At 34.7% G+C, this 27179-nt stretch overlaps 1 protein-coding gene across 2 annotated transcripts in view; it reads left to right on the top strand.

Moving 5' to 3' along the window:
• MTUS1 (microtubule associated scaffold protein 1) overlaps positions 1-27179 on the top strand; it is a 99693-nt gene that overhangs the window by 35334 nt on the left and 37180 nt on the right. The window contains exons 4-7 of one of the 2 annotated variants that reach the window (XM_026697932.2): positions 3523-3693; positions 7699-7830; positions 9060-9164; positions 10764-10814. In XM_026697932.2, the coding sequence (XP_026553717.1) occupies positions 3523-3693; positions 7699-7830; positions 9060-9164; positions 10764-10814 (459 nt within the window). The remainder of the gene's footprint in view (positions 1-3522; positions 3694-7698; positions 7831-9059; positions 9165-10763; positions 10815-27179) is intronic. The other variant, XM_026697933.2, reaches the window with a different exon arrangement.

Raw genomic sequence — 27179 nt, 5'->3', positions numbered from 1 at the left:
TTTTGTAATCTAAAATATTTATATTTAATACTTTATTCTTAAGTCGGTGTTACCCTCAGTATTACTTTTTCTGTAAAATTTATATTTATTTATTTGTTTGTTTGTTTATTTATTTTGTCAATTGCTTACAAGGTAATAGGTATAAGTAAAACATAGTTATGAATACATGGATACATATAAGAAAAATAAAAAATAAAATAAACAATAGGACAGGGACAGTAGGCATGTTGGTGCGCTTATGCACACCCCCTCCAGACCTCTTAGGAAAGGGGTAAGGTCAATAGTAAACAGTCTAAGGTTAAAGTTTTTGGTGTTTGGGGAAGAAACCACAGAGTCAGTAGAGTGTTGCAGACATTGACCACTCTGTTGCTGAAGTCGTATTTCCTGCAATCAAGTTTGGTGTGATTAACCTTGAGTTTGTATCTATTGTTTGCTCTTGTGTTGTTATGGTTGAAGCTGAAGTATTCATTGACAGGTAGGACCTTGCAATGTATGATTTTATATACTATACTTAGATCGGACTGAAGGCGGTGTAATTCTAGATTTTCTAGGTCTAGAATTTCAAGTCTGGTGGCATAAGGTATTTTGCAATGAGTAGAGGAGTGAAGAACTCTTCTTGTGAAATATTTCTGGACTTTCTTAACTGTGTTAATATCAGATACATAATGTGGGTTCCAGACTGATGAGTTGTATTCGAGTATTGGTCTAGCAAATGTTTTGTATGCTCTAGTTATTAGTGTAATATTACCAGAGAAAAAGCTATGTAAGATTAGGTTACAACACTTAACGCCTTTTTGGCTATGTAGTTCCAGTGGGCTCTAGCACTTAGATCATTAGAGATGAGTACTCCAAGATCCTTGACAGAGTTTGGATCATCAAGTCTTGAAACTTTAAATAAAATTGTTATTTTCTAATGTACAACTTTGAAAATTAATTCTTCAGATTTCTACTGAGCTCTATGTAATTGCAATATATTTTAGTCCCAATTGTGGTTGTAAATCAAGGACTGTACTTGAATTGGAAAAAAAGTATAATTTTTAAAATTAATAAATGATTATTATTTTTAACCTTTTTGCCAAATGCCCTCACACTCATTTTACATAGGTAGCTTTTTACCTTGTTGAACTTACCTGCCTGCCTGGCTTTCTCACTTAAATACTTTTTGTTTCTAGACAAGATAAGAATTTTTTAAAAAATGTGGGACATTGGGAAAGCCAAACTTCTCCGTGTGATGTTTTATTTTTCAATGTAAGATTCCTAAACCTCACTACAAGGAGTACTAAGGAATCTTTTTACCCTAAATGGGTATAGGGGGAAGCAGACATACTTGGTTCTCAAGAACAGACCAAGAAGTAAAAAATGGAATTGAACGAGGTCTGTAAAAAATGAGACACGTGAAGACATGAAAAAGTGCTGTGAACACTTCAGTGCAATGTAGTAATCTATATATGTATAATTCCATCTGAGTATCCAAACCAACTATGGCATCATTTTTTCCCATCCTTTCTCTTCCAGTCTTTTTCATGTTTTTGTGTATTTTAGAATGTAACCTTGATGATAGGAAATTTTATTAAATTTTATTTATTTAAAGAATTTTTTTAGACTGCCTCACTTACAGTTTGTCACTCTGAACTTAGTACATCAATAAAATAAAATAATAAAATACCGTCAGTGCATAGTTGAGTCTGGGCATAATGAAACTGGGAGGTTGTTGAATTGACTGTTGAGGTAAACATGCTTTAAATAAGTAAAATATATAATGACCATGTGCTCTGGTTTTAATGAGGCACCCTATCTATACTTTTTTTACTAATTATTCAGGCAACTGGCTTATTCATAAAACTGATGCCAATTTATTTAGAGAAACTTTGAGTTGGGAATAGGAAAAATGTAAATGCCTGCATAGGTCTTTAAGGAACTAATACATTAACTAGTGGAAGTAGGTCATAAATAAAAGAGCAAAACTTTTCCAAGTTGCTTTCCAAGTGACTATCTTATAATACCACCTGGTGTTGAGGAGAGTAATAGCAGTGCAATATTTTCCACTTTTGTAGTAGCTGATCACGTAAGTTTGAGATGTTAAATACTCCTTTTCAGATGAACTCTTTAGTGCAGAGGTCCCCAAACTTGGCAACTTTAAGACTTGTGGACTTCAACTCTTCAGCTATGCTGGCTGGAGAATTCTAGGAGTTGAAGTCCACAAGTCTTAAAGTTGCCAAGTTTGGGGACCTCTGCTTTAGTGGCTGGCTTAAATTTCTTCAAGTAGCTGGCATTTACTGGAAATGTTCAGTCATAGAATGGTATAATTCCTTCTGATTCATGGAAATAGATGAATATCTGCAATTAGCAATGTCTAATTGATGTTGCTGCTTAGTGAAAGAAGAAAGCATTCCTGACCATACTTTACCTTTAGCAAAGGACAAAAGTTAATACTGTACTGAGTTAAATTTATTTAATAAATGGAAGAGACCATTCTTCCTGAAAAAGATGTCTTTCAAATCTGTTCAGATATGTCTCTCATAACCCCCACAGTCAGCATAGCTCTTGACCACATAGGATGACTATAGTTGTAATCCATCCCATTTGGAAGTCTTTGACAGCCTTTATAAAGTACATTTGTACTCCACTGACAAAAAACACTGGGAGGGAAACAGGCGTGGGGAATTCAAATGCAGAACTGTAGCTTATAGTATTCTTCATTGTTGGCTATAATGATTGAAATGAAAAAGAATTATGTTTACAATCATTAAGGGATCATCAGATCAAGTAGCCTGACCTACTAAATAGCCATGAAATCAATAATATTCTTGTCCATATAGCAAGATATATATTAAAGATAAACCTACATTCTGAGTTTCTGCAGAATTCATGGTAGGAAGTCCTAGATGACAAAAGGAATTTAGACATCACTGTCTTTAATGTAAATTTAGCTAATTTTCCCTGATTTTGCCTGCTACATTGAATATCCTTAAGATGTTATTATCCTAATGCAAACAAAAAAAAATGTGTCTGTTAGCTGTGCTGAAATGCAAAGGTCTTGCCTAGTTCTCCTTTGCTGTAACTTCTTAAATGTCCTAATGTAGTATTACTTGGCAGGAGAAAATAAAGTTGGAGTATTGTTTTTAAATGATTGAATTAGTCTGTAGAGATTCTCAGTCATCCAGGTCATGTTGTCCCAAAGGTGTTTTTTTTCAGAAGGCAACTGGACTTTCCTGTTTTTTCTTCGAAGACATTTTGCTTCTCATCCAAGAAGTTTCTTCAACTCTGACAGGATAGATGGGAATGGAAGGATTTATATTCCTTGCAGACACCTGGTCATTTGCATCCTTTTAGAGCAGGGGTGTCAAACTTGCGATGACATGTCATCACGTGAAGTATCACAACTTTGACACCCTGTTTTAGAGGTTTTTGAAGCAATTAGAGGTTTATCTGTGTTACCTGAGTTACCTGAATAGTGTAGAAAGTACTGTTGCTTTATCTAAGAAGCAGCATTATTGCTGACATCTCTCTTTATGCTGGCAGGAGTAGGAACTCCCAGGGGAAGGCTTACTACTGTGAAGGCCTTATCAAGATCTTCAGCTAGTTCTGGCCTCAGTTCAAAGGTGCCCATTAGAGGACCAGGACATCAGAGAACCTCTAGCATCTCTTCAGTCAGCAGCACTCAGAGTGACCAAAGTACTTTCAGCAATGATTGTAAGTCCATTTTGGAGATTATTGTTCAACAAATAACTGAATAAAACCCATCGTGGTTCATTATAACTGCTTTTTTTCCTCAGCAAAAAGTAATAACTGGTAATTCCAGAATTCCAAACTCCTATATTGCAATAGTATTCAATAGCTTTAGACAGTGTTTTGGCCCAAATAATGTAAATCTAATTTATCCTTCTCATTTTGTAGACTTCCTAAAAGACTGTTGTTCACAAGCATTGATGAATGCTTAGAAATGCCTGGCTGATTACACAGAAGGAATTAAAGTCACACAACCTTCTAATAAAAGTTATTATTTTTTTAATTACTGCTTTGAACTGAGTAAATGAAGATTTGTACAGTACAGATTTGCCAATGGCAAGAGCAATGTGCCATATTAAAAAAAATCAAACCTTCCATATAAGGAAGAGTGATCTTGGGCTACAATGTATGAGCTAGGGAGGCAAGCAATACTACAGCATCAGTAATGATGTCCTTTTGCTTCCCTTGCAGTTTTGAACCACTCTCTCTCCTCCCCCTCCCTTGTGCAATGCTTTTTAAAAGAACAGCCCTGCTATTTAAGTTTTGCAGCATGCCTTTCTCCTAACCACAGATTGGCCCTGAATTGACAGCCATGTTGGCTGCCTTGCCTGCCCACTGGTTGGTCTGTTTACTCCAGTGCTTGAATCACCTCAGGAGGTTGCAAACAGTCTGTGCGATTCTATCCTTGCTGCTAACAAAGGAAAGGGTTTTGCTTCTTAACAGAGAAATGTCATTGTTTCCAGTTCCAGCTTAAAGATTCAACAACGGATGACCTTTTCTTATGTCTGATTTGCTAGTTGGATTAAGCTGCTCTTGTTTCCTGCCTTGAAGCTTACTATTCTCTCTATCTCCCACCCACCCACCCCGCCCACCCTCGATTGTAATTCACTGAGAGCAAGTGTGGGGAATACGAGAGGGTGAACATCATGGCTGCAGTGTTTCAGGCACTGAGCTTGCTTTGATCATTTTAAATGACTGTACCAGGAGGACATCGCAGTTGCACAGAAACCGACTTCTCTCCTCATATTTTCATCAATTCTACTCTCACACCACCGGCAGACTCAGGAAGCCACTATGATGTTACCTTACTGACCTTGCTAGTAGTGGGATCGTACAGCTTTTGTATCATTCCTTTGTTAGCCACATTTTCTGGCAGAAGAAGTAGGTGACCATCCTTTTTTATCTATATCCCTATACTTCTATCTGTGGATAGAAAAAAAGAGGCAGCATGTCTTGCTTTTATAAATGAAGTGAATGTATCAAATGAAATGCTTTTCCATTCTGTCTTCTTGAAAGAAATCATGATGGAGAAGAGAGGGAGGAATGTGTTTAATTTCTCATGACATAATGCATGTTTGATTCAAATTCTGCATTCTTAAGAAAATCTGGAAAATATATTAGCCAAATTCATTTCCAGCTGTTGACTTTTGTGTTCCTGATGATCTTATACCTGGTTTTTATAAGTATATGCTTTTCCTTCCCCCCCCAAAAAAAACCCTGTGCTCTCACCCTCCCCCTTGTCAGTATGTGCACGGCTTTGCTCCATACACTTTGGCGTGAAATAAATTGTCTGCAATAACCACTACAGAATTCCTTCCGGTGAAGGTTTCAGCATCTTCAGTAAGGCAGATATATTAAAACCTAGTGTATAATTTTGCATGATTGCAAATGTGCTCTTTTAAAAAAAGACAGTTGCAGAGCAGCAGTTCTTCATTTAATATAGGCTCTGTGCTTTGTGTAATTTGCCTCTAAATTGTCTGAGTCCTGTAATGTTTGTGGGCATGTTTTTATACTAGACTGTTATCTTCTTCTCTATAACCCCCAACGTTAATCAATTGTTTTGGCTTATAACTGCAGCATTTAAACTGAGGCTGTTTAACAGCTGCCATTGTCTATAGTCTGAATGGTTCCTCAGAAGTGTAAGTCTAAAGAAAATCATAGTGGAACAGTCTGGAGCAAAGGAATGAAAAGAAAAAAGAAAAGTCCCCTCTGCCTTTTGCATATTTCAAAATGTTGAGTATTTAAAGTGTACTTTCCCCTTTCACAGGAATAGCCATCTAGCATGAACTCTGAACATGGCAGCTGTGATTGAAATGATAAAAGAATAATAAAAAACTTTAAATTACCTGCAGTTGTTTAAACTATTAAATAATAGGTTACAATATTTTTGTGATCTTGGTAGTTATAGCTCATGCTGCTAAATAAACTTTTCAACAAAGTATTCATTGTCCATAAAGCTTCTAAATAAATAAGTTTTCCTTGTAATGTTGGCAATAGAGGAAGCATAGCCCTTCAGATTATGAAGGTATTTAACAGAGATACTTGGCCAGTTTCAGGAACAGATGAGTCTTTTCACTCTAGATAATAAGACAGGTACTCAATAGAAAAAAAATGAATATATTTACTTCATCACCTGAACATTGAGAAGAAAATAGCATCTTTCAGACAAATAAAAAACACAGCAATTTATGTTATTAATTGGCTAGTATATTTCACATCATAATCCAAAATATTTTTGTTGTTGTTGAATCAATCTTAACTCTGGCAACAATATGACAAGTCCATGCAGTTGACTTCTGTAACTAAGCTAGAACTTAGATTAGAACATAACCATTAACCATTAGATCACTCTGATATTAATCTGTGTGTGCATGTGTATCTTTGAGTCAGTTTCTCTATTTATTTATTTTTGCTTTGACTCCAGATTGCCTGGACTAATCCTTATATTTTTCTTGGCAAGGTTTTTCAGAAGTGGTTTGCCATTGCCTCTTTCCTAGAGCGACTGGCCCAAGATCAGTAAGCTGGCTTCGTGCCTAAGGTGGACTATTATTGCTCTTAGTAACAAGCAACAAGACAGTATTGCTTTATTTGAAAGAACAATGTTTTTTCTCACTGATTTAAGCAATACTGGAATTGATTTTTATCTTGCCTTGCTGCCCAATGTACAATTAATCAGTTAATAGCAATTTTAGCTGCTTTTATAAAATTCTAACAAATTCAAACAAACAAAAAAGGCCTATCTTCAAACAATAATTTTAACTTTTTTTCCATAAAAGTAGAAGGATGGGAGAAAAAGCACATTTCCCAAGGAATGTATCCCCTGGTTTCTTCTATGTGTCCCACCAACAGACATGAGTAAGTGAGAATATCTGTAAGAAGGGTCTCCTACTGACTGCAGTGGTTCACTGGTTAAATGGTTCAGAGGTTCTTGTTGAGTTAGCCAGGCCCCAAACTCTTCTAAATAAAAACCAATGCTGGAAAATAATTGGTATATGGTGCAGATTTAGAGCAAATATAACCCAGTTACAACATTCTTCTGCTTGATATACCATCTTGCTTTCACCCAAATTCAGGATAAATCCATAGAGTGCTGCCACCATTTGCTCCTGACAGTCAGGGAGCCCCCTCAGATGAGATTATCTGCTGTTTTAAGAGAACCACAAGCATGGACAACTTTGTCAGGGTTTGAGTTTTCTACTTTGTATAGTTTGGGCTTAATTTCAGTGTGTTCACCCTCTTTCCCATTGTTGACCATTAGGATGATTAACAGAATCAAGTGCTTCCATGGACTTAGATAGCAGGGAGCAGCAAAACTGTGTGTTATCATATTGAGGGCACTTCAGATTGTGCTTCTAATGCTAAGGCTTTCTTCCTTGTGGGTATAGTTTAATGTGGATTTCAAATGTGTCAATTTACTTTTTAAAAAGTATCCACCTATTCAGATGCCGATTGAGGATAACATTTCATTTAGCTGATGATACGAACTTTAATGCATAAAAAACCTGTGATGTAAAGTCTGTTACTTTTTAAGGTCACTAAGTCTTTTTTGCAGTCTTTGTTGTCATATATAACATCTTCTAGGGTACCTGCAGAAATACTTTAGCTGTGTAATTGCTACAGAATATTCTGAATATTCTCAAAATGTGTTCATTAATAACTTGCAGTTTATGGGATTTTCCCCCCCAATAGCTACAAGTGCTACTATTATCAAGAACGGAGAATGCACTCCCAAACCTGCATGTCAGAATGGTACTGCCGGATCCATCTCTCTCAAGCCGGCGCCCAGGCCACGAGTCCTTTCACTGAAAAGTACACCAAAAGGTATTTGATCTCAGCAATGAGGCAGTGATTGGCTGACAGTAATGGCCATTAGTGAGAAACATACTGGGAAGATGGCAGAAGATTGTTGATTCCTGTTGTTTTCATGTCCACAACCCTGATAAAAAAAGTTTCTATTAGAAAGCAGATATTGATTGAAAACCAACCCTTTAATTTTCAGTCACAATGCTTATCTTTTTTTAAGTTGGAAGTAACACTTTAGAGCTATTAAATTGCATTAGTGGACAGAAAGGCCTTACAATCCTTAAACCAAAAAGTGGATTGTAATGATTTTTCTTATCCAGGCATTGGTTATCTTGATAACCTGAAAACAGTTTGAGATCAACTAAAAAAGCTCCCTGAAGATAACTTCCTATTTGAGATGGGTTTTCTTTTTAATTCTATGAAATCTCTTCCCTTTTTCTTTATCTCCTTGGTTAATCATCTGTTACAGATACTCTTACTATGGTAGTTTAGTAACTTGACTGCTTTATGTAGATTGGAACCTTAAATATAAATTAAATATAAATATATAAATTAAATATAAATATGATTAGCTACAAATTTACCAGTATAAAAAAAGAGACTTGATCCTGTGTGGATGACATTGGTCCATGTAGATTGAGCAGGAGAATAGAACTACAGAATCCATAATTTCTCCATATCTTGATGCAGAAATCAACTGCAAAGGAAAGATCAGAAACTGCATCCAGTGTTTCTATTTAAAGAAGGAGCATTGGCTTGCTTTCTGTTAGAAGGTTGAAGTGTCCTGAGAAGGATCTGCTGTTAATTTGAATCTTCTCCCAATCTTCATTCTGCAGTCATAGGATTTGAAGAATACAGCTTAGATAACCATTTGGAAGATAACAGGTTGGGGAAGTTTGTTCTCAGTGGACCCAGTACATGATAGAATCATTCAATGGGAATTATCCTATGTTCACCTTCCATCATTGATTTTGAAAAAGCAATTTTACATGTGTAGGTTGAAAGAAGAGCATAAACTGCAAAGCAGCTTCTGGGTTTTCCTTAAAAAGAGTTGAAAAGCCTTCATCAGTCTGGTGCCTTCCAGGTGTGTTGGATATAGAACCAATCACTCCCACCTAGCATAGCCACTTTGAAAGCTGAATATGTAGCATGTTTCTGTTAACTTTAAAAAGAAGCTGGTGTTTGTCCATAGTTTTGAGGTTTACTGTATACTAACATAATTATTTTATGGATTTTTTTTTCTTAAGGAGCAAAAGGTAAATTAGCCTTAGTGAACCAATGTGTTCCCAAGTCTGCTGGACCTATTCTTCCAGGGAAAAAAACAAATGATCTAAGAGGGAGTCAACGATTAGGTAAAATAATCATTTCATTCTTGTGTTGTATCGATATAATTAAGATGAAAATCTACATATTTTATGCCTCCTTTTCTATCACTATTAATTAATTGGTATGGCATTCACTCAGTTTACAAGAGCTAAGTTGGGTGAATGTGATTAAACTAGGTTTTGAATATTTCACTGATAGAAAGATTCTATCACTTTTTTTTTCATGGTCTGGGCAAAATTCTCATTTACTCAGTAAATGAGTTGCAAAATCCATTAAGATGCTATACCAGCATTGGAGAAAGTAAAATGAAGTCAACCTTCAGCCATAAATACTTACTGAATAATTTAGAGTCAGTCTGTCCAACCTATTTCACAGGCAGGTTGCTAGAGAAAAATGGAAGGTGAGAGAAATACATGTTATTTATTCTTATGTATTAATTTATCAAATTTCTACACTGTCCAATTTTCTAAGTGACTCTGGGCAGTTTACAAACAATATACATTCTATTATGTCCTTTCCTGAAGGAAAGACAAATAGTAAATCTGGCAATTTTACCAACTTTGGAACTCTGATCTCAGCTATAATTGCATATTCATTTCTCAAAGATCATATGGAAATATTTAATTGAGAAGGTTCCACACATTCCTTGTCTCAAATGAAAGTAGGCAATATATCTTACTGGCAGACTTCTTTTCCTAAGGGTTTTCCAGGAATCAATAATTAATGATAGGCTGCTATAATTAGATTAAATCTATCTGGGGAATTCCTAACCCTTCCAGCAAAGTGTTCTCTATTCAGGCTACCCTTAGGAAAGATAAATTTTTGGATCTTTTTGCCTAGAAATATAAAATGCAAAACACAGTAAACTTTGGATCTTGAAAACAAGAAGATGACAATGCAATCTTGTATATAGGAAAGATTTTAATGGAAAATTTAATTTTTAAACAAATAAAACCCAATCTCCAGATCAGAGGATTTCAAACTTTTTCAGATGAGAGACAGACAGATTTCCTTATCTCCCCAGAAGACCTAATTAAGAGGCAAAATTTGAGTTATAGAAAATTGTTGGCCCTTTTCACCTTACACTGTGTCCCTTGGTAGAATTACAATTTCTCATAGAACGCAGGATTGACAGAATTAACTTTGAAAAATCCTGCTCTAAAGATAAGAAAAAATATATTTTTTGTCTTCCCAAAAATTTCTTTCCACTTTTATTTAAAAAGGTGAAGCTGCTTGGGAGAACAAAAAATTAATTCCATCTCTGTACAACTTTAGTGATGGGTCATGAGCCACAACAGTCAATGCATTTAGAAAGACCTAGAGTAGCAGGCTTTGATTGGAAAAGCACCCAAATCCCTCCTGATTATCTTTTCACAAATACTCTAGGAGTGGTTTCTGTCCTTTATTAAAAGCAGAACTTTTAATAAGTTGAATAAAACCTTCTCCTTTTGATCTGTTAATATTCAGGAGCTGATACTGAGACAAATATATTGATTTCAAGATTAATAGCCAAACATATTTAAATGTTTTTGCAGGTAAAGTCTAATATGATCCATAGAAACCTCTTGTAATATGTTCATTTTGTTGGTGAGTTACATGCCAAATTAGAATTTTATCTTTTCTAGGACCTTCAGCACAAAATGGATCAAGGCTTTTATTGTCCGTCTTCAGCTCTGGTGAGTAGTTTAAGCTTTCCCTCCTTATTCCCTCCTAAATGTTTTATGCCATCACAAAATATTCCAGCCATGTAATGTATATATAGGTGTTTTTGAAATGTTACGTTTATGTAAGTACACAGCTTAAGATGGTGAATACTTTGAGGGTATAATAATTTGATGCTTAAATATACAGGTCTCACATTTAGAGTTTGTGTACCTATGCTGATGAAGCTGCATATCTCTTTTCCACTTCTTGATCAAATGTTTATGGATTACTTGGGCCACTTGGATTTGTTAGAGAACCTTGAATGTTTTTGTCTGTATCAGGGGTGTCAAACTGGCGGCATGTGGTCCAGACGCATCACACAGAGGCCATGCCCAACCCAGCTCCGTGAATGGGAAAAACATCGTGAAACATCACATGACAGCAATGTGACGCCACAAGTTTGACACCCATAGTCTATATTGATTTTATTCTGCAAACTAGAATTTAGCTGTAAATAAAATAAAAATTAGTGGTGGGATCCATTTTGAGGACAAAATAACTATCCAACATCCTTCTTGTTCCCACCTATCTCATCAGCTTCATATATGATTAGTTCATGCTTACATTTAAAGCTATCACCATCATCATCACATTTAATTTTGTCCTGATTTAATAAATATATTGTTGATTCTGTGGTTTTCTAATAAAGCAATGTAATCAACAATTAAATAATAGTCTAGTGAGAATTAAATCTTTCCTTGGAATGAAAATCCATTTGCTGTTTTAATGTATTTTTCTCTCCCAGCTAAACTTATAAACAAGATAAGTCAAAAAAACAATTCACTAGTATTTGAAGTGAGCAGTTGTATGCAGAGGTTAAACCCATTACCCTTATTTTTTTTTAAAAAAATTAAATTTAATAAAGCAGTGATAATAACAGTAATAAGAATAACAATGGCTATGTGCTCTTTGAGAAGTGCTTTACGCCTGGCAAAAGTTCTGGACAACATTAATGCTCTTTATTAAAGCTCCCACATTTTTTGAAGTTTCAGTGCTAGCCTAAAATAATAGTATAGCTATTTTAAGAGTGCTTTAATGATTTTGTTCATTAATTCAAATCATAACTGCTTGTATTGAAGCACTTCTTCCAAATATTTTTTAAAAGTCGCAAAACCATTATAACAACTATTGGTAAAGTAAGTTTGGTATCATATATACCTGACAAAATTTCAGTGCCTCATAATTTGATTATATTGAGAAAAACTGCAAAGTAGTTATTACAACTTCAGTTTCAGTTTCTTGAAGATTAGACCCAGTGAAATCAATGTTTTCTTTTTTTAAAAAAATATACTTTATTGATTTTACAATTAAAATAGACCAACAACACATACATAAATGCAAAAGAGAAAAAGAAGACAAGAAATAGAAAAAAAATAGAAAGAAATAGATAGAAAACAGTTAAAAACATTTTCATCTTCAACAGTTTGTGAGACCTCCTTTTTAATCCTTATTTTATACCATATACACAATTAATCCTTACATATATCTGTATATCACTACTATGATTCTGTCATATCTTCTTTTGCCTTTTAGTGTGAAACCTATCTTTGATCTATCCATTTGTACCAACAGTTCCAGCTGTCATAATATATTGAACTGTCTTTATCTTTTAATGCCAGGGTTAATTTGTCCATTTCTGCACAACTTGAAATTTTTTGAATAATCATCTCCTCTGATGGAACATGAGGCTGTTTCCAACATTGTGCAAAAGCCAGTCTGGCCACTGTCAAAATATGTATTAATATATATTTCACTTTTTTTGGTAGTTCTTTATCAAAGATCCCTTATAGAAAGGACTCTGGTTTAAATTCGATCTGTTCTCTTGTCATTTCCTCCAACCAATTTCTAATTTTCTGCCAATATTTTTGAACCTCGATACAAGACCACCACATATGGAAGAAAGTTCCCTCTTTTTTTTTTTTTTTTGCATTTCCAGCAGTTTTCAATTGGGAGAGGAATAAATCATGAGGCTAAAAGTGTCAAGCCAGTTTGGTTAAGGCACTAGGCTAGCAAGTGGGAAACCATGAGTTCAAGTCTCACTTTAGCCATGAAAGCCAGCTGAGTGAACTTGGGCTACCAGTCACTCAGCCCACCTCACCTCACAGAGTTGCTGTTGTGAGGAAAAGGAGGAAGAAGGTGTGTTGGATGTTTCTTGCCTTGAATTATTTGTAAAAATAAGAAAAATGGGATACAATTAAAATATATTATAGGATTTTTTTTATCTTTCTGAATTTTCCAGATATTCTTTTCTGTGGATTATCTGTGTTTTCTTAGTTCAGTTCAGCACAGCCCATTTCAGTGCCCTCCCCTTGACAGTTTTAGAAGAATGATAGAGGAACACTCCAGATCCCCCAAAAGTATGCCCAGGTCGAGCACAGATGTCAAATTGACTGGATACATTGTCTTATGTTTTATTCCAATCAGAAAATTAAGTCAGGGTTTATTTAAAAACTGACAAGATGTCACTGATGTACATCATATAAACCCTTTACTGGTAGACAAGACCAGAGTCCCTGAAAGGATAGACATACTAATATATTTCTTTTTTATGGAGAAACTACTTCCTCTTAACCAATTGAGGCTAATCAGAACATAAGTCCTTATTAGGACAAGAATAAATGATGCGATAGATGTCTTAATCATGAATGTATTTGATTATGTTTATCCAGTCAATCTTTTATTAAGGTCACAGACTAGAATCAAAAATTAAAACATTAAAATAAATAGAACAAGATCTAATAGTATATTACAGTTAGTGGTGAGATCATCAATGGGTAGCCAAAGTCTGCCTAATTTTACAGACAGTATAGCCGAATTTAGCTATAGGAGATTGTATCAAACTAATCCAACAATAACAGCTGAACATAAAAGATATTAGCTAATTTTCCAGCTAATTTACCCTGTGGGGAGTTATGAGTCTATGAATCCTTTAGAGAGGGTACAATATAACAGGACATGACCTGTGATTTCAGTGGCCATTTGTCTACAGGGACACATTTTCAACTCATAAATGGAGCTTTTTTGGGATTGGCCCTCCAGAACTACTATGGGAAGGCTGTTACATCAGACTAGAATTAGTGTCCTCCACAACTTAGAAAGAGTTATGTAAGTATTTCACTGGCTTGCAGAGGGTGAGGGCTGAGTGCTACAGAAAATATTATTAGACAGAGTAAACAGGTCCTATTGAACTATTCTGTTGTTTGTTTATTATTTGAATTTCTAGTTTTCTGGAGATAGAACATATTTCTTATTTGATTTGATGTTTTAAAAGATATTTAAAATATTAATAGTAAAGCTAGCCATGGCCCAAATATGCAACTATTATACAATGTGTCATGCAAAAAACACAAGAATGCAAACTACTCAAAACATGGGGAAATGATGGGAAAGTGATAAATATTAATTATGTTAATGTTTTATTGGGCTCTCAATTACTCAAATAAGGTACAAGCTTTCAAGTTCTCAGAACTTTTCATTAGCCACAATTACAAACAAAATAAATGGAAATAGGAAAAGGGGGAAAATCTAGTGTTAAAACCACAGAGTCTTCATTTTGTCACACACTTAATGCAGAGAAGGAAAGATGGTGCCGTAATGGTTTCAGTTTGTGTTAATATCCATGGTTACAAAAAAGGCTGCTTACTCTGAAATGTGAGTTAAAATCAAACCTATAAATCCAGAATTTGTGCAGGTATTAAAGAAAATAGTTGTGGACCTGGATGGCCCTGAATTGTTTTCCTTTTTCCCTTAAATTGGGGTCAAAAGAGACAATTCACAAACACAAAGAGAACCTGGCCCTCTCCCCTTCAGCTATGCTATAAAGAAAAGTGGCAATAATTTCAATAAGTAATGGCAAACCAGAAAGAAAATAAAACTGTTTGATCTAAAGTGGTATGAAAGAAAGAAATAATTCTAGTGTCATGAAAATGACATCTCATCTACTTTACTACCTAAAGCATTTTCTTCTTGAACTTGATAGACTGAATACAGACATGACAATTCATCAGCTTAGATTTCTTGCCCTGGTTGATTTCAATATTCATACTGAGATTCTTTCACACATACTCAATGTCTTATCTTTCCTTGGTGTGTGCTTTTGCTAGATGTTTTTCTTGCCTTTCTCTATATCAGTTGTTTGTATAACTCCCAATAATATTCAGCTCTGACCTGAGTGATAGTTTTCTTTGCTGCCCTTCTTGTAGTAATGTAATTTTGTCAGTTTTGTTTGGTCTTATGTGTGTTCTTGTTGGCCACCTTTTTTTCAATGTTATACTGCTGGTCCCAAATTGGCTTACGGTTTCATGTAGATTATGGCAACCAGGACCCATCATTGTTTTTTTCAAAGTACCTGCTTCAAAGACTTTCTGAGCATTTCTGCTAGAACTGTATGTGAAGCAGCTGTACATGTGTGAACACAAGTAAACCCAGTCTGAGAAATCCATTCCAAACTAGGTGGTTTTCTTACTGCTTCATGAAGCAGTTCGATTCATTTGCACTAATGTGCTTTGAACATGTTACATAATCCTACTAACTAATACATAGCCTCCAACATACAGACCTATACAGGCAATATTTTATACTCTCTTGAGTCGAACAAGGGACTCTATGTAATTCTCATGTCATGAATAGGTTGCTGTTGCTTCAGCTTTTGGCTGGTGCTATTTAGGGTGACCTACCTCTGCAGGAATGAAGAACTAATTAAAACAGCCCCATGTTGGCATGAATGTTTTCCTGAATGTGCTTGAAGAATTTCCCACCTCTTACATCATTGATCTTATTAAAGCCTTGCCAGATTTTAGACTATTTTTTAAATTCTCTGCTGATGTTATGTAGCAAGTAATCAGAAAAACATCAGGGGTTGTACCCCTAATCAGTTGTTTTATAGGTTTGAGATATACAGTATTTCATATGGAGAACACCAGTGTTAAAGGAAGCCTGTTTGTGCATATCTTGAAATTAATTCAGTACATTTTTTAATATTTCAGGTATTTTGGGTAACTACTTTGCTACTTTTTCATAACCAATTCAGCATTTTTGAAATATCAGTTACAACTTTTCCCATCTGGAAAATTAGAATCAGTGAATCAAAAATTTGTGGGTCCTGCCTGGCATACAAAGTTGGCTTAATTGTCCCCCCCCCCCATCTGAAATGTACCTGACAATTTAAAACAAGAAGTTCCTAACTGATACAGCTTAAATCATTTATCCTACATTAAGGATTACTACTCACGTAATAGTAGCACTAAATTAAAACAAATATGCAAAATTAGCCTAACCCTAAAGGCAAAGAACTCTCTTTAGTATTTTTATAATCAACAGAGAATATTGATACAGCCACAAACAACAAATCTACTTGTGTTTGATCAAAAGGAGCCAAAATGTTGTTGTCTATTCTTGTTGGGTCAAATAGCTTTCAGGATAATGAACATAGAATTTGATTTACTAAGAACTGTTAATATAAGGAATGTGTTAATCCATCTTGAGGAACGTTAAATCCTCTCCTCTAGTGGTCCTGAAAACTGAATGACATGATCTGTGACATTATTGGCTGATGTATTCAGCTTGGGAGACCACCCACTTTTTTCTCCTCCTCCCGCTTTCTGTTGCCACTGTACCACACATTTGATTAAACCTGAGCAGTGTGATGTAATTCAGAGCTGCTTCTAAATCACAGAGCAGTTTTATTCTCAGGGTGAGCTTTGTTTTAAAGCCTCTTGCTGGTAGGCAACGAAGCTGGCAGCAGGCTTTACCTTGTGGATGTAGTATTTTCCTTCCTGGATTTTTAATTGTTCACCTGTTTGTGGAATCTCAGTGGAGAAACAAAGAGAGGCTTTGATATGTTGTGAGATTGTTTATCAGGCCAGCTACTCCATGCTTTCAAAGCTGAGTTATAAAAATAGTATGTGACAGTGTATGGAGAATGTTTCCTGGTTGTTTTTCTTCCAATTCCTCTAAAGACATGTTATGGTCCCCAAAATTCTCCTTATCCAACATGCACGTTCGATTAACTGCAAAAGGTTTACTCCGAAATTTTCGGCTTCCGTCTGGATACAGGAGAAGCACAGTTGTTATTCATGCAGGTTAGTATATTTTCCTGTATGCCTGGGGGACATCTTGTTGACTTCTGTGGCTGTTAATAGCAACTATGAATTGTTCAGTGTGCATTTCTTTCTCACAATATTCATCCTTAGAAAATCCAGCAATTAATCTATTTTTCATTAGCTGAATATAATGTGTGTGACTGTGTATATGTGGTTAGCTGTAGGGGTTGTGTGTGAAGTATGACACGTGTAATCTTAGAAATTTTAAAAAACATTATTTTAAGGTGAATTTTTGTACATCAATGACATGCAGTGCTTCCCATGGTCACTTAAGAGATGTCTATAGCTGTTAAGAGTTTTGAATTTCAATTCTATATCTTTCTTAATCTCTTAGTATGATGGTACATGGAATTCTGAAAGTCTGTGCATGAATTTGGAGAAGAAATTATTGTATATTAGGAATCTCAATTCTAGGGCACATCACTATGCAATACAAATTTAGCAGTTGCAATGAATGAAAATGGACATTATTCTTCTAAAATGGACAGATCTATTTTGTTCAACACTTTTCTTCATTTGATTAGTGATTAGAAAGAAAAAAGGGAGATTTTTGCATACAGATTTTAAAATAGTCTACAGCAAATTATATAAATTATTCAAAGCCTTCTATTATTGTTTTACCCATGTCTATTCTCAAGCATGAAATTCTGGCTAAGCTTCTCATTTCTGTCCCCACATTCTGCGGGCAATTCCTTTTCAGCCTGGCTGTAGCACCTAGTACAGTAATCTCTTCTAACATCAGAGCGTTTTGAGTATTTTTCATATTCAGGTTAGCACGGCAGTGCCCATGGCTATTCTAATCTTTTTTCTGTGTTCGTGGACATGCAGAAAAGAACTATTTGTATTCCCCTTCAGCAGCTTAGCACAATAGCCATTCTAAACACAATAAAGCTTAATTGTTATAGTTTTGACAGTTTCCTAGGAAATAAATTGTCTAATCAATCATCGACTGCATGTGAAACACCAAAATTTGTTGTTTAGGTAGCTTTGTACACTTTCTGCTTAATAATCTCTCAATGGTAGTGCTGGAAAAATTCAGAAAACTGAAAGAACAGAAAGAATACAGATGTAAAAATATACACTGTATACAGTTTGCAATTATCTCAGTAGCTTGATTTAAATAACTGCATGTGTCAAGGCTGCTATGCGTATAATCATATAAATATTGACTATAGTTTGACCTCTGCTGATATGACTTGAATATCTTTCAGAATCCAAAGTGATTCTTCAAAATGTGCTTGCAACATTTTTTAACAAAATAGGCTTATCCATGGTCCCTAGAAATGAATCCACAGAGGATAGCATGCTGCAATAACTGTGAATATGTATGTCTTTAATATGCAGACTAAATAGAGTTTAGTATGGTATGAAGAAGTTACAAAACAATGAGATTATTCACCTCATTGACCATATTACTATTTGTTAAATAGCCTTCCTTGCAAGTAAAATACTTGGCTGGTAAGAGCTATTGCCCAAGGAGTTGGCACCTAGTAAACCTAGATTCATTAATGGATTTATGAGGAGAAGAAGGGGTAGAGAGAGAGGGAGGGAGGGAGAGAGAGAGAGAGAGAGAAAGAAAATCTGACCATTCTTTACAATCCTTGTCTAAATATTTGTTCCTGGCTTGTATAAAAATAAGTCTTCTGTTCCCGCACAGATACCATCATGGCATAAATACTCATGGAGCTGCATTATGAGTTTGGTTATAAGATGCTGAATTACAGTTTACAGTCATGTTTAATAAAGAGATGTTGCCCATAGAAATGAATCAGAGACTGTTATAAGCCATCAAAACATAATTGATCAATAATGTGTACCTTTACTTTTTCTGCCTAATAGTGCTTTTGAAGGGTCATTCCTTCCAACATGAGAGAAGAAGGAATGTGGTAATAGTAATCTGGGCTATCTAGTTATTTAAAGGCATCACTGATGCTATTGACAATGGTGCTACCTTACTGAACAGGAAACAATCATAGAATAGAAGCAGCAAGTATGAAGCTTCTAATTGAGGTTACACATTTTCCATCAGCTGGGCTTCTGAGGAAATATTATAATCAGGTTAGAAATTTAAAAAATGTTTTGTGCAATGTTTTTAAGACTTGCTTTAAGATGTGTGGACTTTAAGATGTGTGAACTTCAAGTCCCAGAATTCACCAACTCCCAGGAAATCTGGGAGTTGAAATCCACACGTTAAAAGTTTCTCTGTTTGAAAAAAAAAAACTAGTTTAGTCAAATCAGATACTGTTATGGAGTGTTGTGTAAAATTATCACTTTCAATCAAAATTATCATTACAGCTTACTCCTTGAGTTACGAGCACAATTGAGAAAAAAATTTGCATTGATAAGCAAGAGGGTTGTTAAATGAATTTCGCCCCATTTTGCAACCTTTCGTGCCACAGTTCTTAAGTGAATCACTGCAGTTGTTAAGTTAGCAATAGGGTTGTTAATTGAACCTGTCTTCTCTATTGACTCTACTTGTCAGAAGGTTGCAAAAGGAAACCATGAGACACTGCAGGTGTCATATGAACCAATTGCCAAGCATCCAGATTTTGATTATGTGACTATGGAGATGCTGTAGCGGTCTTAAGTGTGAAAAATCGTCATAAGTTACTTTTTTCAGTGCCGTTGTAACTTCGAATGGTCACTATTGTTGTAAGTTGAGGACTACCTGTACCAGTTTATCATTCTTTGATACCAAAATAAAACTACTTTAGTTGACTATACAGTGGAGTCTTTCAAGTATTTGGGTACTAAATTTCACTTCATGTTTGCTGTTCTAAATCTAGAGTAAGTCTGTGGTTTGTAAACAAGCTTATTTAGGGTATCAGGCTAACTAAAGATAGAACTAGAGAAGTTCTAAAATGTAACTAGAATTAATTTAAAGCTGTGTATTTGTATGAAGTTTTCATTAGAACATAATTAATGAGATCTATTTTTTATTAACTTAAGATATATTTTTATGATTTTTGAGCTAGAAGAGTTTCTATTCTGATTTTTAGATGAATAAATATTAATATCCCTAGCTTTACATTTTATAAACTAGTTAGGGATGAACATAGCTAATCTTTAAGTGACTAAATATGAGTATATTATCTTTGTGTGATGGATAGCCCCAAAACTGAAATATGTCATTAAGCTTGAAATTGGTTGTTTCACCATTTCTGGATGCATTTCAGCGCTATTCTGGTGCTACCAGAAATGTTGCAAACTCTCAGTAGGGCCATCTAGCTGGGAGCAAGTTGGCTGTGAATTAATCCTCTTTCTAAGTCAGAACACTTTGAGATCAGAACAGCTAGTTTTCATTCAAAACAGTTTTGGTTTTAAATATTCACAGTTTGATGAAACTGACATGCCAGTTGCAAGGTTGAACTGAATAACCACAACTGGGTATCTTTCCTGTGATAGAAGAGCAGTTTATTTTTATGGAAACATTTGGTCACAGTTGCTGATCCAAGGTGAAAACCTCCTACACAGTTAGAAATAACTTGCCTTTAAATAACTTGACATAGCTCCAGGATACGAATTTGCTTACTTCTATATTTAATATGAATATGTTTTGTACCGTCCTTCTGAGCTTGATATCAAGAGTCAATATAGTTACTATATGAGTTAGGTTGTTGGAATCAAGTTGAACTTCAGTCTGAGTCCCGGAAATTGACTAGGTGATTTTGGGTCAATTCCCTCACAGATTTATTGTTCTGAGGGTAAAAGTGAAGGGAAGTCCTTGTATTTTTAAGCACCTGAAGGAAAAGTGGGAAATCAGTGTAATCAACAAACAACTGACATTCCTTGATTTTAAAGGAAAAGGAATACAGCTTCGAGCATTGTACTATATCATATTCCTTATATTTTGGCAAGAATAAAAAAATGGCTTAAGAAAGGCTATCTCGGTTTCATAGTTCAGTAGCTATACACTTGAACATTGACTATTGTCATGAGGAAAAGCATATTCTAAAGTTCAGATAAGTACAGTAGGAAGACATTGCTACTTCATGTCTATGTGGGAGTCCTGTCATGTTATATAAGTAATTTATGGCTGGATTAAAACCATAGTGATTTCTGAAGTAACAGACAATAATTGGGTCCCCATTTCAGCATCCCACTCACCCATCTTTTTTTGTGTTAATTTCTATCCTTTCTGCATAAACAAAATAAATTTATGCAGACAGCAAACAGAAAAGTGTTCTTTTAGTCAATATACAGGTAGTCTTCAACTTACAACCCCAGTTGAGCCCAAAATTTCTGTTACTATGTGAGACAATTGTTAACTAAGTTTTTATAACCTTTTTTGTCACAGTTGTTAAGTGAATCACTGTAGTTGTTAAGTTGGTAACTTTTGTTATGTGAATCTGGCTTCCCACATTGACTTTGCTTGTCAGAAGGTCACAAAAGGTAATCACATGACCTCAGGACACTGCTACTATCATAAATATGAAGTTGCCAAGCATGCGAATGTTTATCAGGGATGCTGCAATGGTTGTAAGTGTGAAAAAATGGTCCTAAGTAATTTTTTTCCGTGCCATTGTAATTTTGAACGATTCTAGAATAAAAGGTTGTAAGTTGAGGACTACCAGTATTGTATTTTTTTAAAAAAAAATACTGTCAAGTTGGAGTTTGCATTTGCAATTTTCCCCAAAGGAAGGCAGAAAGGAATCCAGATTGAGAGAGTCAAGACCAGCTCAGGTTCCACTTCTCATCCCTCCAGGCTAAATAAGTGTTCCTTCTTTGCTGATGGTGCACCTGCCTATTTACAAAGTCCCATCAATCTTTTAATCTTCTTTACTTCAGTCAGGAAGGTCAACGAAATTTGTTTTTAACATTTATGATTTTAATAGCCTTTAGGTTGTTTTAATTCTTGACTGGAAGTTGCTCAGAGTTTAGATGGACAGTTATACAAATGTTTTTAATAAATAAAATAAAAGCCCCTTTGTGCCTGAGGTAACTGTGGAGAGTGCTGTGTAGCAATAGCCATCTTGTAGCTTCTTTGTCACCATTAAGAGGTTTGCAGCCACATCCCATGATGCACTTCTATCAATTGAACAGTATTAATTCAGTACATGTCTTCATTAGGTATAGGGTTGCAATCTAAAACCTGTCCAATATCCTTTTAAAGCCTTGCCTTTGGCATGTCACCTGAGATGTTTTAGTGTTATGGTTGAGAGCTATTCTGGGTTTAGAAGACTGGCACTTACAGATGGCCCCAAATATTTGCAGCTTTATTTCCATCTTGACAAATCAGCCAGTTTAGGGGAAAGGGGCAGGCCTGTCAAATGAATTACCCTTCAATTTAATACCAATTTTCCTTCTTTGACATTTGTTGTTAGTGCTTAATATCTGTACCACCTTCTTACCTCATGTAAGTTGCTGAAGAGCTCTTAAGATTATCACTGTGGCTACCGGGTTTTTTTCCTAAGCCGAATTTAGACTTACTGACTGACTGACTTGACTGACTTATTTATTTATGAAATTTATGAAATGTATTTATTTATTTATGAAATTGATGAAATTTATATTGCTGCTTATTCGCACATGGTGACTCAAGGAGGCTTACAAGAATATAAAAACCTCATATAAAAACCAAAACTAATAAAAGAGAGAACCATGTAATAAATTAATAAGATAATATAATAAAATGTGTTTAAGATAGGCTTGTAATGTTGAGACGGCGCTGGCCGTCAGACAGCACTGGCTCTTCAGCTTTGTAATGGAGATGAGCTGGAAACAACTTGCACGTATGTGTGAGGGAACCTTTACCTTTATAATGTTGAGATAAGCAAAGAAATGATATTTTTGTGAATAGCTGATAATTATTCAGCTGCACTACAGTTCATAACTGTAGGAGATAGAGCTGCATTGCATGTTACCTACTTTTAAACAATGCTTATTTTAGTTTCTTGGAGGAGGAAATGCATTAAAGGGTAAAATATTAATACTGATTAGATATGGTCATTAGGTAAACAGCTTTCTAGCCTTTGTAACTCTACTTTAAAACATATGTCATGTTCTGCAATTACTGATGAAAGTCAGTTGTCATGTGCTATATTGTTCTGCATATAAACAGATGATTATTTTTGTATTTCTCTAAAATGTGGGTGGTATCTATATTAAACCAGGAGATAAATGCTCAGGTTATAGCTAAAGTTGGCCGCTCCAAAATTGGTGTCTCAGTTAAATAGACTTAGTTGACTGCTTGTGGTCACAAAGGGGATGGAGGGGGCATTGTTTTTAATCTGTGTGAATTACGTTTTTATTTTTTGTAAGTGGCCTACAATCACTGAAAGTGAGTAAGCGGCCATATAAATTTTCTAAATAAATATAATGAAACTATCATTTTGAGAACTACAGAAGTTTCCTTGCTGCTTTCTGAGTGTCAGTATGATTAAAATAAGCAGGGTAGTTGACTATGGCTACAGGAGGTTATGTTAGAATATTCTTCATCAGGCTTAAATAGAATAAACCAGCCTTGTTTGGGAACTGACTTCCCAAACATCTTCCAGAAATGTTTGCAAACCCCAGAATTCCTTTTGCCAAAGCAACAGAGATATTGGGACTTTCATTTGCTTATAAAAGGATGGCATCCTTGGAAATTCTGGGATAATTCTGTGAGTCAGTATTGCCAGTTTATCTTCTATTATTATACTGTATTGGACAAACAATGTGGCAGGCATACAAGTGTCAAAAGTGTGATGTAACATGAAGTAAGCTGATAATTGTGCCCTCAGGTTCCAGATGGTATTAGAAAAAAAAACAAACCCCACAAACCTTCAATTATGTTGGCATGCTTTCTTATAGTATGGGGAAAATAATATACATACATACATTATTTTCAAAGACATTATATTAAAAATGCGTTACTATCAGTATGGGTAAAAATTAAAGAACAATATTATTTGAAAATACCAGTCTGGCTTTGCACAATGGAAGCATTGATACATCCTAATGTTATTAATATGGAAAAAAATTATAAGATATAAAGATATTTTGAATAAAAAGGGGGAATTAAAAACTAAGCAAGAACTGAGTAGTCAAGGGATGGATATACCATGGTGGCCACAAGTGCAGATACAATCTCAATATGAGAAAGATGCTAAAATGTAAGGTTTCAATAAAGAATTAACAGAATTGGACCAGATATTAAATGGGATGGATGAAAAATTAATCAAGAAAATATACAGCTATTTATTAAGCATCAAATTGAAAATTGAGCAAGTAAAGGAGATACTGATAGCTTGAGCTAAAAACTTTGTATATACAATAGAACTGGATCAACGGCAGAAATTATGGGATAAAAATGTAAATTAACTATGTCAACTGCATATAAAGAAAATTTCTATAAAATATTCAATAAATGGCATTTTTCACCAACAAGACTAGCTAAAATGTTTAAAGATAAGTCTGCTAAATGTTGGAAGTGTAATCAGACACCTGGTTCATATTATCATGTGTGGTGGACATGCCCAAAAGCAAAAAGTGGACGGAAATACATACTTGGTTGGAAAAAAAATGTTAAAGCAGCATATAGATTTGAAACCAGAAATATTTTTATTGGGCATCCTGCCAGAAAAATATGATAAAAGGAATATATATTTGATTTTAGATGTACTAATTGCAGCCAGGATTGTATTTGCACAACATAAAAAAGCAAAGAGATCCCAACAGATGAGAGTGTAATTTTAAAAATATTAGAATGTGCAGAAATGGGCAGATTAATGCTTACAATGAAAGAAAAGAAAGGAACTGAATATTTCTTGACATTGGACTTATTTTACCAATAGTTAGATAATAAAAACATGTTGTGATTGGAAGGGCCAATCCTGTTAGGAACTTTGAATCTGATGACTGTTAGATCGTGGATTGACGTCAGAACCAGGAAACGTTAATCTGATGGGCAAGCCAGTTAATTAGCACGTTGCCTTAATGGGTATAAAAGGACACAGCTGAGCTAGTGCCTTTCGCCAGGAACAAAATGACTGTTTGAATTTCAAAAGGAAGTCCTAACAGTTTTGCCTGCAGTTTTGAATGAGGACGTTACTCCCTTTAGTTTGATTTGATTGTGAAATGTCTGCTTTCCGTTTGTTCGTTTGAATTTCCAAGAGGGGACATAACAAAAACAGAAGTTAGAAATATGGGGATACAAAAAGGACTAATGTTATAAAAGAGATTTATTAACGTAGACAAGTAAAATATTATTATTATTATTATTATTATTATTATTATTATTATTATTATTATTATTACTGAATGTAATGAATATTATTGTAAACATTTTAATTTTGATTTCCTAAAAATAATTCTACCCAGACAACATACTGTTTGAAATTGAATTTTTACATGTTATATAAATAAAACAAATGAAAAATTTGAAAAAGAAAAGAGAAAAGAAAACCCAAATGTATTATTCTGATTGACATTTGTTTAAAATATATTGAAGCAGAAACATGAGCAAGCACTTTAAATTTCTTCTGACTATTAATTATCTTTATCATTTTCCAATCTAATAATCCCACTAGTGGGATGATTGCAACTGAGCCATGGAAATGGCAGGTGAACATACGCACATGCACATTCCCACTTGTGCGAGCAGTGGACAAGCGTATGCATGTGTGCTCCATTTGCATGAGTGGCAGGCTTATGTATCATGCCCCTCCTGCAAATGGAGCTGGGCACACATGCTTGCCAACTTGTGCAGAACCATCCCCTCCCCCACTCCCCCACCACCACCAACCTGCAAAGCCGGAAAGGTTGGGGAACTCTGCCCTAAAATAATACAGTGAGGGTGATCACTGGGTAGGATCCCCCACGAAGCATGCATGGTGCAATTAATTCTGGAGCAATTTCATGCAATATATAATACTGCTTTTATATGATTCCTTCCTTTGTTTTATATTGATCTACTTCACAGTTCAAATGCTTCCATTGTATTTCATGCATTATATTCTAATTATCTTTTAAAACAGTTTATTCGATTTTGTATCTATATTTTATAAGGCTAACTGTAGCAGATGTGTTTATTTTTTGTTGTGATGGTTTGAAATTTAAAAGCAGGTTTCTCAGTTCATTAGTTCCACTTATTAAACCATCTGATATTTAATCCAAGACCCAAAGCTATCTAAATGCATTCTTAATTAAATGAGTGTTAAATCTTCCTAAGCCTTGTATTTTAGTGTTTATAAAATATAGAACAGTATAAAAAGAAAATTAATTTCTAATTGTAATTATAAGGCTCATTTTAAAAGTTATTTTTACTTGTAATAGTTAAGATGCTGTTTGAACATTGTAAATGAAATAATTTAAGAAAAACCTTGTCTTTGTTTAACATGCCTACCAACGGCCTTTATGTAAAACTCCCACACATATTTTAAACTTAATGGTAATTATTGTGCACACCTTGGCTACATCCTGTTTGTTATGAACAAATTCTTCCTGAATCAGCTGAGATAAATAATATTTTAGGATTATGTTGTACATGGAAAATAAGTGAGCAGACTGCCAGCTTCTCCAATTTCAGATTCTTTTCTCCACTCAAAGTTATTCTTTCACTTAATCTGCTATTTAAAAAAAATCTGCTTTCCCGATGTTTTTTTATCCATCTAGTCAAAAACATTCTTGGACTGGTATTTGAGAAATTATCAGAAGATGGAGGTTGATAGCTTTTTATAATTATTATTATTATTGTGGAATGGTAGATGGTGAGTGAAAAACATTGCATAATGATGCTTATTTATAACATTTTTTATTTGGAGATTTAAAAATATTGCATTATAGAGAGGCTGTTATAATCATGCTTCCAATATGTTTCTGATACCTGACATGTTTGAAGTGAGTATTTTTTATTATCATAAGCTCATTTAGGCTCCCTAAAGTATATCCAGAACTTTGTGCCTGCTCTTTCCTTTCCTGAATAAATACTCTTGTAGACCATGAAGCAATTTTACAGACTGTGTGTAATGTATCATTTATTCCTTTCCAAGCTAGTTCATAAAGAAACAACCTAATCTTCTTGCAAATCCTAACACAAACTTGTAAATGTGTTTAATATTATAGTAGACAACCCATGACCCATTGGGCTATTGTTTCAGAGATATTTCCTTACCCGAACAGAGAAATCGAATGACTGCAAATAGGCAAAACAACAGTGAGAGCAGGAGCAACTTCCTAATTCCTGCCAGCTTTACTTTCCTTCCGTAAAGCTGGCAGTTATCATTGGGAATTATTATCATGTGATCACAGCAGGAA

The sequence above is a fragment of the Pseudonaja textilis genome, chromosome 6 (assembly GCF_049901715.1).
Source record: "Pseudonaja textilis isolate UNSWEBS1 chromosome 6, rPseTex1.2, whole genome shotgun sequence".
Lineage (NCBI taxonomy): Eukaryota > Metazoa > Chordata > Lepidosauria > Squamata > Elapidae > Pseudonaja > Pseudonaja textilis.
This window is presented reverse-complemented; position numbering and strand designations above follow the sequence as displayed.